Source organism: Hyla sarda, chromosome 9, assembly GCF_029499605.1.
Source record: "Hyla sarda isolate aHylSar1 chromosome 9, aHylSar1.hap1, whole genome shotgun sequence".
NCBI classification, from domain to species: Eukaryota; Metazoa; Chordata; class Amphibia; order Anura; family Hylidae; genus Hyla; species Hyla sarda.
In genome coordinates this window covers 159,973,140-159,984,149 of record NC_079197.1, presented here as the reverse complement: position 1 = coordinate 159,984,149, position 11,010 = coordinate 159,973,140, and the positions used below count along the sequence as shown (strand labels likewise).

General features: G+C 44.7%; 1 protein-coding gene across 1 annotated transcript; it reads right to left on the bottom strand.

Moving 5' to 3' along the window:
• Positions 1–4,806: 4,806 nt before the first annotated feature.
• Positions 4,807–8,674, bottom strand: LOC130291363 (interferon lambda-3-like). Its single transcript, XM_056540043.1, has 6 exons — positions 8,474–8,674; positions 8,176–8,365; positions 7,718–7,795; positions 7,017–7,160; positions 6,831–6,911; positions 4,807–4,896 (listed from the first exon to the last, which is right to left on the bottom strand). Exons 2-6 carry the CDS (start codon positions 8,314–8,316, stop codon positions 4,807–4,809), a joined length of 534 nt encoding a protein of 177 aa, XP_056396018.1. The 5' UTR covers positions 8,317–8,365; positions 8,474–8,674.
• Between the last annotated feature and the right edge of the window lie 2,336 nt (positions 8,675–11,010).

Genomic DNA, 11,010 nt, shown 5'->3' with positions numbered 1-11,010 from the left:
GGGGTACCTTCATACTCAGAAGAGATGGGGTTACAAATTTTGGGGGGTCTTTTCTGCTATTAACCCTTGCAAACATTAGAAATTTGGGGGGAAGCACACATTTTAGTGAAAAAAATTTTTTTTTTTACATATGCAAAAGTCGTGAAACACCTGTGGGGTATTAAGGTTCACTTTACCCCTTGTTACTTTCCCCAAGGGGTCTAGTTTCTAAAATGGTATGCCATGTGGGGATTTTTTGCTGTTCTGGTACCATAGGGGCTTCCTAAATGCAACATGCCCCCCAAAAACCATTTCAGAAAAACGTACTCTCCAAAATCCCCTTGTCGCTCCTTCCCTTCTGAGCCCTCTACTGCGCCCGCAGAACACTTTACATGGACATATGAGTTATGTGCTTACTCGAGAGAAATTGGGCTACAAATATAAGTATAAATTTTCTCCTTCTACCCCTTGTAAAAATAAAAAAAATTGGGTCTACAAGAACATGCGAGTGTAAAAAATTAAGATTGTGAATTTTCTCCTTCACTTTGCTGCTATTCCTGTGAAACACCTAAAGGGTTAAAACACTGATTGAATGTCATTTTGAATACTTTGGGGGGTGCAGTTTTTATAATGGGGTCATTTGTGGGGCATTTCTAATATGAAGACCCTTCAAATCCACTTCAAACCTGAACTGGTCCCTGAAAAATAGTGAGTTTGAAAATTTTGGAAAATTGCTGCTGAACTTTGAAGCCCTCTGGTGTCTTCCAAAAGTAAAATCATGTCAATTTTATGATGCAAACATAAAGTAGACATATTGTATTTGTGAAGAAATATTTTTTTTATTTGGAATATCCATTTTCCTTACAAGCAGAGAGCTTCAAAGTTAGAAAAATGCAAAATTTACAATTTTTTCATCAAATTTTGGAATTTTTCACTAAGAAACTATGCAAGTATCGACAAAATTTTACCAATAACATAAAGTAGAATATGTCACGAAAAAACAATCTCGGAATCAGAATGATAGGTAAAAGCATCCCAGAGTTATTAATGTTTAAAGTGACAGTGGTCAGATGTTCAAAAAAAAGCTCCGGTCCTAAGGTGTAAAATGGCCTGGTCCTTAAGGGGTTAAGCAATGGAAGGTTTAGATAGTCTGGCTAGGGTTCACATGAAACACAAAGAAGCAGCTGGGCTTGGATAGAAACAAATGGCACTGTAAAACTTGTGATGGTGATATAGACAAAAAAAAAAAACAGAGTGCTTCTTTAATGGTTGCATCCCCTCGGCTGAACCTTAACGTTGTTTGGGGGACCTGAAACTAAGCAAGGCCTGTTATTCATAGGCCCCCTTAATAACATGTTTGCCAGTGCCCATTATCTGACAGCTATCCCACCCTTCAGCTATATTGACCCTTCTCTGCCCCAATGATGTACTCTAATTATGTACTCCAATTGCCTCCCAAACCCTCATGCAGCCGATCGTGCTCTACTACCGATTCACACTGTCTTGCACAAAAGTTGTCTACAGTCTCCTAGACAACCCTGCTGATTCCTGCCAATTGGGCCTTGTCATGCTTCTTCACTGTGGTAAGTGGAGGGTATGGTGTGAAAAGTTTGTGATGCCAGGAGTGTGGAATGTGTGAAGTTGTTGGTGATGGTAGTCCTGCAGATTAGGTTCCCTTACCACAACTCCAAAGAAAGTAGTCATCGTATCCAAGCGCTGGGAAATAATTCCTATAATGCAGGGACTTTAGATAACCACTTTGTCACGTAGGGCAGGGATAGAGTGCAGTCCTAATCTTGCCCACTCCCTCTGTCTACTTGCAGACCTGTCCTAAATAACGGGTCCACAACCACGAAGACGGTCCCTTCCTAAATAAGTGAGGGAGAGACACAAGTCAGAATAATAAAATACAAAACAGTAGGATGTCAGGGAAACAGCTGGAAGCATACAAAACTAACAGAAATAAAGCTAAACACACACACAGAAAGCGAAATCCAACAAGCCGATCCTAAGCCAGGAGATCACAGAGTACAACAACGGAGAGCCAAAGAGAAGTCTAGAGACGAGCAAAAAGATCAGAGAACCAGATAAGACAATAATATACTGAGAATGCTAGCTGCAGTTGTAAGAACTTTCACAGGCAAGGCATGAGTGAAAGAGGCTTCCTTAAACATCCCTGTGCTGCTAGCAGGAGGATCCTAATAGGTTCAAGCTGAACTACATCCAGCAGCACAGAAGCGTAGTCCCAGCAATCAGGATAAACAACAGGGCTAGAAAGCATTAACCCTACAGGTTCTGGCAGAACCAGTCATCACACACTTATAGAGTTTTCTTCAGAAATTTGCAAGCTATGGAGAAAGGGTTACATTGGTGCAATGAATGTAGTGAGAAGGCACAGTTGCAGTTTACTGGGGATGTTGGGACTTGTGGTACTTGTAGAGAATATCTGGACTGACTTGACTCTGAGGTGACACTTGACGGAGATGACAGGAGATGACTGACACAATCTGGATTCTTCACTGGCGGAGTTTCTTTTGTAAAGCTTACTACCAGGAAGGACACAAGGGATAGGTGTGGCCTGAAATATATTCACACTTTCATCCAATTTTCGCTATGGGGCCCGCCAGACGTATGCTATTGTCCCCGAAGCCTTGACTGGGACAACTTGACTTTATCCTGCGCGGTGGGATCCGTGTGAATGAAGATTAGCTACTCTGGAACAATTGAGGCCTTCTCTCATGAGGTACGAGAGCAGGAGACAGCAGCTAGGGATCTCTTGACACCTCTAGCTAAAGACTGCTCTAACTTAGAGCTCCTCCCTGTCTCATCAGACTAGGGAGGGGGGGGGAAGGGTGGACCTAAAGGGGTACTCTGCTGCCCCAGTGATCAGAAAATGTTGTTCCGAACACTTAGAGCAAGAAGGGGCGGGGGGGGGGATTCGTGACATCACGGCCATGCCCCCTCATGAGGTAACATCACGCCCCCTTAATGCAAGTCTATGGGACGGGACATGGCATATGCCACGCCCCTCCCATAGGCTTGCATTGAGGGGCATGGCATTACCCGCACCCAGCTTTCTAAACAAACATTGTGTGCTTTGGATTGGGGAGAAGATGTCTAGGGTCGGAATACTCCTTTAACCTAAGGAATTGTAACTGGGACTTAAAACCTGCTGAACTTGGGTGGACTGGCAATTGCAAAACATGCCAAGCTACAAAGACAATAGTCTGGTTTCCTGGCAGATCCATTCAGAATTGAAACATAGATGCTACTGAGTAGATAATGAAGACCATTTACTGCAAACAAGGGGCAGCACTTTTAAGGGGCCACAGCAGATGGACAATGAGCTGGTATGGCAGCTCCACGTTGTTGGTTCAGGACAGTCATGTGGATTGGCATAGCATTGGGAATTCTCCTTGGCCAGATGGCTGCTGGAGGAGCAGGTACAGACAGGTGGGCATCCCATCTCAACCCAGCCAACAGCCTAATCTAGCTAAGCTAGGGTTGCCACCCAGCCGGTAATTTACCGGTGCACCCGGTATTTATTTGTTGCTGTCAGTAATTTTCTATGAAAAATACTGGGCATGCAATGGCCTGTATTTTTCAGTAAGGAGTGCCCACCTTTGCCAGAATCAAAGTAGCCCTGGTGCAGCTGCACCAGTAGCCAATGGCCACTTTAAATCAGTGAGCTGTGGCCTGAAACAGTGAGGAGCCGCGGGGAGGACTTCACTCGCCACTCTCCGTGCCGCCCTAACAGAAATCCCGCCGGCGCCAACAGACTGCCTGCAAGAGTGAGGTACAGGCAGCGCTAGAGACTGAATGCGGGGAAATGAAGGAGGGGGTCACATTAAAATACATATGGTGGGGTGGGGTGAGGTGTTGTTGGGTTTAATTAATTAAAATGGCACAGGGGAATCAGATCAGGGGAATCAATTAAAATGGCACATGGGGGTTCAATTAAAAATGACACAGGTGGATCGGGGGGGTGTCATTTAAAATGGCACAGAGGGATTGGGAGGGAATGAAATGACACGGGGGGCGGGGGGGGGGGGATGAAATGGCACAGGGACCCTGTGTCATTTCAGTCCCCCCTCTGATCCCCTGTGCCATTTCAATCCCCCCCTCTGAATCCCCCTGTGCCATTTTAATCCCCTTTTGATCCCCCTATGCCATTACGTGACAGGACATGTATGGGAATGGGCAGAGCTTCCTATGATGTCACGCATCTATAATAAATTATGCAAATTACCATAGCAAGTATTTTTTGCAAGATAGGTGGCAACCGTAAGCTCAGCCAACATTATATCATGTCTACAGTGGGCCGGATATTATGTTGGCTGAGTTGGGATGCAGGAGTGCTCACAGCTAGGGGGGTCAGGTGCTGCAATGTCTATAGGAATTATACAAAAAAAAAGTTACAAAAAAAAATCAATTCAATTTAAATATTTTTTTTATTAAGTTTTTGTACAAAACCCTATCCACCAGGATACTCCAATAAATAAAACTTACCTATATTAACATCAGTTATATATTTAAATATATAAATACATATTATAATAAATATTAATAAATATTTCCAAAATATCAATTTTAAAGGACAACCCCCCCCCCCAAAAAAAAAAAATATATTATTTCCTGGATTTCAATTGAAAATTGTTTATAGAATTCTAGAGAAGCTTTTCCTTTTGTGTAGACTGAGCTGTAAGATCTATGGACGGTGATTTACTTGTATTTTCCTTTTTTTTGGAATGTTGAACATTCTTCAGTTGAGCTTGGAAAGTGAAGACCGTCTTGTAGACTTGGGTCTTCTTCAAAACTTCTTTGTAGTTACTTCCCATGAGCCCAACATCCAACATCTTCCACCAGTAACTGGATGAGGCCGAGTAACACAGCGTCCTGGAGACATTGTGCAGAGGCCTACAAAATAATTCCATGATAAGAAGCTTCTAGTCTTTAGGTGAACTGCATTTACATGTCACAATCCAACCCAGCTCTTAATTCATGTGGACCCTAAGAAGACAGGCTAACTTTGGGCCCCTAAAAGCTGTTTAAACCAGCCATTGCCTTTAAAGGGGTACTTTTAAATCAACTGGTGCGAGAAAGTTAAAGAGTACCTGTCATCATCTAAACTTTCCCTGATCCCCCTTCCCATCTGTCCCCTTCTCTAACTATGCCTATCCCTGTGTTTATTGAGGTTTAAAACGCTGTGAAAATACCTTTTTTTATCCCTCTTCATTAGCTCAGGAGCACTGTCTTTCTGAGGGGTGGAAGGAGGCGGGTCCCAGCAGGCATGATGTCATATGAAGCTTGGCTGGGACTCTGCTTCTGCCAGTCTTCCTGTATGCTGCTCTCCCTCTGCAGCAGTGTTTCCCAACCAGGGCACCTCCAGCTGTTGCAAAACTACAACTCCTAGCATGCCCCGACAGCTAACAGCTGTCCAGACATGCTGGGAGTTGTAGTTTTGCAACAGCTGGAGGCACCCTGGTTGGGAAACACTGCTCTGCAGTGTGCATACAGACTAAGTACAGGGTAGGGACAGCAGTCTCTCTGCACTAAAAAGTCAATGCTGAGAACCAGGGGCAGTGGGAGCAATTACAGAGGCAGTGATTAAGATGAATGTCAGGGGTGGGGGGGGGGGGCACAGAGCAGGGAGTGCAGTGAGATGATACAATGTATAAGATAACGTGGTGAGGGGCAGGGAGAACACAGAGCAGGGGGGAGGGGGAGGTGACTGGCTGTTATATGAGAGGCATGTGCAAGCTTGTAGCTCACAGTACTGAACTTCCGGTGGAAGGACCAGTGCCCTTTCAGCATTAGTCCTAAAAGCTGTACACTTACTATGAAAAGCATAGGATGCTGCTTGCAGACCAGGCATAGAAGAGTGACCCCTAGTGGCCAAAAGTATAAAATGAAAAAACTGGTATAAATATTAATATTTTTTAATGAAGATATATTACAATATCTCTTCATTAATGATTATGAACAACATATTAAAAGTTTTTGTTGATGACAGGTGCTCTTTAAACAGATTTGTAAATTACGTCTATATAAAAAACTTAATCCTTCCAGTACTGATCAGCTGCTGTATACTACAGAGGAAGTTCTTTTATTTTTGGATTTAAAAATCTGTCCATGTCAGGAACTGTCCAGAGCAGGCGAAAATCCCCATAGCAAACCTATCCTGCTCTGGACAGTTCCTGACATGGACACAGGTGTCAGCAGAGAGCACTGTGGTCAGACAGAAAGGAAATTCAAAAAGAAAATAACTTCCTGTGGAGCTTACAGCAGCTGATAAGTACTGGAAGGATTAATATCCAAAGGATAGGGGATAAGATGTTAGATCGCCGCGGTCCCGCTGCCGGGGACCCCGGGGATCGCCGCTGCGGCACCCCACCATCATTACTGCACAGAGCGAGTTCGCTCTGTGTGTAATGACGGGCGATACAGGGGCCGGAGCAGTGTGATGTCATGGCTCCGCCCCTCATGACATCACGGCCCATCCCCTTAATGTAAGTCTACGGCAGGGGGCGTGACGACCACCACGCCCCCTTCCCATAGACTTGTATTGACGGGGCAGGCCGTGACGTCACGAGGGGCAGAGCCGTGACGTAACGATGCTCCGGCCCCTGTATTGCCCGTCATTACGTGCAGAGCGATCTTGCTCTGCGCAGTAATGATAGCGGGGTGCTGCAGCAGCGATCCCCGGGGTCCCCAGCAGTGGGACCCTGGCGATCTGACATCTTATCCCCTATCCTTTGGATAGGGGATAAGATGTCTAGGGGCGGAATACCCCTTTAATATGAATCCTAAGAGTAAAGAGTCGATCCATATTTTTTATGCAGGACACTTACCATGTCCATGAAGTTCTGGAGATGATCCAGCCATGGCTTCAGCTGCTTAGAGGGAGTCTCACTGGATCCGGGGGAGTCTTTCTGTTGGACATAGGAAGGTGAGGATGATGATCAGTGATGGTTAATATGTTTCATACTTATAAATCTAAGAGCGAAAAATTGGACATAAGGAACATACAAACTTACACAGATCACAAGATCATCTCTCAGCTGAAGGAAGATCTTGAGTGACTGGTATCCAGGATCAGTGACAACAAACGTGGTCATGTTCTCCAGAACATCAGCTGTGACCGATACTCGCTCGAAAGTCAGAATCAGACGGTCACTGGACTGTTATAGGGAACAATAGAGAAGATTAGAGGGTCATGTGGGTTATTTGGGGGGGGGGGGGGGTTTAGAGGTCAGTGCATTGTTTTGTATAAAAGCTGTAAATAAGAGAAGAGAGACCACTATGCAATCCAATGTGTAGAAGGATATGACAGCACTCACCGATACAGTAGAAAATGTTCTTTATTGAAAGTACAAAAACTCACATACAGTGCGGCCGGACCAGGACGCCAAACAGAATTAGCAGCGATGCTGCTAATTCTGTTTGGCGTCCTGGTCCGGCCACACTGTATGTGAGGTTTTCCACTTTCAATGAAGAAGATTTTCTACTTTATCGGTGAGTGCTGCCATATCCTTCTACACATTGGAATACTAATGGACCTTGTCTTCTATATTGGTACAACACCCGAATGTTTACAGTAACTGCACCAGCACTTTAGGAGTTTAACTAGGACTGCATTTGGCATTGTAAATTTTCTCCTGTTAAGATTGCTGGTATAAGGGCTTTGTGCCAACTACTGTGACTCCTTACTGTCCTACAGAGACCACTATGTACTTACCATAAGATCACATACAGACGGCTTGTGTCTCATCATTCTGTTGTAGCATTTGATGGCACTGGTGGACATGTTCTTCTCCTGCGGAGGGTTACAGAAGCTTTATCTCAGGTATATTACATTGTTTTATGGATTCAGAACAAAAGGTTTTACTCAAAAGAACTTTCATGTACAGTATGACGGTCAATGTCTACTATATTGGGAAAGGCAAATGTTAGGAACTGCACATAGATGCTTCATCTCGTCATGTACTGTAACTGTGCAACCTATGTATGTTTGTATACTGTAAATATCATATTGATTTTCTCTACAATTCCAATACCTTGAGAGACATCATATAATACATAATGGAAATGATTAGATCAATTCTCTTACAGATTTTGTTTGGTTCCTGACTTCTGACCCAACCCCCATAGCTGTGAATCAGAATCCCCTCAGTATAACCCAATCCTCCTCCTTACATGTTCATTCTGCAGTTGTCTGATCCCCGTGATGTCAGTGGAAGATACTGATTTATATCTGGACATCGGGCAGCGTCTCCGGTGTGGATGTCCGGTCACTGCCACAAGTAGAATACTGAAGACCACCAGTCTGATGTCCATGGCTGGAGGATTGGGGACGATCTGATGACTTTCTTCTCTTCCTATCAACCTGTGTAGAAGATATTAATACATATAATATGATTATTGTCTATAAATCCACCATGTAAATGTCCCCAGCTCTGATATTCTGTATATACACCCAGTAGAAGGTTCTCACCTGCCCGGTTGTCTTGTGTCTCTCTGATGATCTTCTCAGCTCTGTCCCAAGTCTTCCCATGTTTCTCCTTTTATATTTCAGACTCCAGAGGAGAAATTCCTCCATATTCAGGATGTGGAGATATCTTCTCTCTACGATCAGAATACAAGTGACATTAGACAAGCGACGGCAGCCGTGGGAACTCCTTACAGCTTTCAGTTTCCTTCCTATACAGGTGAGAAGGAGACTCCAGGTAAATGGGAGGAGACTCCTCCACTACTACAGGTGACAGGAGGAATCTCCGCTGTATACAGAGAGATAACATGTACTAATATAGAGATAGATACTGAGGGACTGGAGGGTCTTTATTACATATATTAGTTCTCCCCATATTAGGGGAAGGAGTTTTTGAGTGTTAGGAGGAGTCTTCTCCCATTTACTTGAAGTCAGATCTTCCCATAGGGTAGTATGCCAGACTTGAGGTTTAGCAGAATACAGGTGTAAACTCTGTCTGGGAAACTTCTCATCTTGTGTTGTTATATGAAAGACACAAACACCTTGCAGTATCCTTGTATATGGCACTGGTGACGCTTCCCCTGGAGGTCAGTAATGGGGCAGCCTGACCAGGCCCATTGCTGCAGGACAGGCAAACCAAGCAATTGCTTGGGGCCCTGAGCTTGCCTGGGGCCCAGAGCAGAGTCAGCGCTTGTCCTGCCGGGCCGTCCTCCTGCCCCCATCCCGGTTCGGCAGCTCGCCCTGTCGGCCAGCCGGGCCAGCAGTGCGAGAGCCTGGAGCAGGACGGGAGGAAGAGACTAAAGCCCCTCCTGTCCTATAGCATGGTGGAGCGGGAGTTGTCAGCTGTCCAGCTCCACCATTCCCTCACCTTTCTCTTACGCTACTCTGTTCACGCAGTGTGAGCCACGGGGACGCCATCCACGGCAGGCCAGCGGGATGAAGTCACACCATCGCACCGGCGCCCTGAGATCACGTTCCCGCGGCTCACACTGCAAGAACGGAGCAGCGTGTGAGAAAGGTGAGATCTGCTCGGGCGCTATGGTACAGGGGAATTATATATATTGTACTATATGTATAGTCAGTATACTAATGTATAGCCAGTATTAAATACCTTTGCAGGACTAATGTAATTGTCTAAAGGACCTGTGAGATGTTACATGATATGTATGAGTTACCCAAAGAGCACCAGCTTAACACATGACCCGCAGCTTGACCTATGGGCTTCTGGCTCAGCCCCCTTTATAAGGGGGAGGCCATTACAATTCTGTCTCTTCTACCATCATTGCTTCTCAGGAACATTGGAGACCAGATGTCTCAGTGCTAGTGTCCAGCTACCTGGAAGGCCTCAAATCTATAGTCACTTCCAGTAAGTCAAGTCTATGTCTGCTGTCACTGCCTACAGTCTAGTCAAGCCTAAACTCAAGAATCTAAAATCTGTTACAAGAATATTTGGTCCCAGCAAGCTGAGAGGTTCTTCTGTGTTCCTGGCCACCTCTCTGGGATTCTGGCTAAAACAACTGCCTGACCTCAGTAAAGCCTCCGTTAAACCATAAAATTGTCGTGGACTCTCATTTCACTGCCTAGCCATTGGGATAGCGGAGATATCGTTTGGATGGTTCCCTATACCCCAAAACCACTCTGGTGTCACGAACATTAGTGGTTAATAACACCTTGCCCCTGGGGATAATACCATCTGCCCCATCCACCTATACCGCTACACTCCGTGGTTCAGCCATTCACCGTGGCTTATCCCATATGAAATGCTGTAAATTTTGATCTCCTGTTCAGCAGGCATGGAAGTGTCCATCAAAGAGTTGATGTTATAATTTTTCCCCACCCTAGATCGTATGGGATGTTAGAATATCCAAGGTAGCACATAGGTAACCCTGTTCTTATTGGTAGTCTTCCAAGATTTTTGTTAGGGTTAAAATGTCCTTCAGGTATGATTCCAACTTAAACTCATATCTTTATAACAAGACATCTACAAAATGGGAGAGGTTGCTGGCGATGTAATTGTTCCTAGAAATGATGAATCTACTTTGGGGGGTGGGTCCCTAGCCTCCTACTCAGCCAAAATAAGCTAATTAATTTGAACTAATGTTTTTTTTTTTTTTTTAACTACCAGCCATCCTTTCTACCACACCCACCTCGAGTAACACCCCCTTACCCCACTCATCAGACAGTGTTACAGGTCTCTGAGGATGAAGAGAGAAGAAACAGAGAGAAGAGAGAAAAAAACAAGCCAAAAAAAGTGTAAAGGAAAGAGAAGAAATTGGAAAGAACAATCAGAGGGGGCGGGGCTATGACGTCACAAGCTCACGGTGCAGGCTCCAGTGTTCGGAACAGTTTGTAATAGTGGAGTACCCCTTTAATCTATCCTCACATCTCCTTTTTGTGGCCAAAAGACAACTAAGGCAACTAAATAAATGCTTGTCGCTCTGCCCCACAGAAAAGCCCAATGATTTTAGATGTAGATCTTAGTGTATTTTCCTGTATTTAGTGTATTTACTATATAGTGTATTTACTATACATGCAAATTAACC

What these genes read in the sequence shown, in the direction of transcription:
- LOC130291363 (XM_056540043.1), bottom strand. Translation starts at nt 8,316, where the DNA reads ATGGACATCAGACTGGTGGTCTTCAGTATTCTACTTGTGGCAGTGACC. An exon ending in GACAACTGCAGAATGAACAT is followed by an intron (nt 7,796 to 8,175) that starts GTAAGGAGGAGG and finishes AACCCTCCGCAG; the next exon opens with GAGAAGAACATGTCCACCAG. An exon ending in GAGATGATCTTGTGATCTGT is followed by an intron (nt 6,912 to 7,016) that starts GTAAGTTTGTAT and finishes TATGTCCAACAG; the next exon opens with AAAGACTCCCCCGGATCCAG.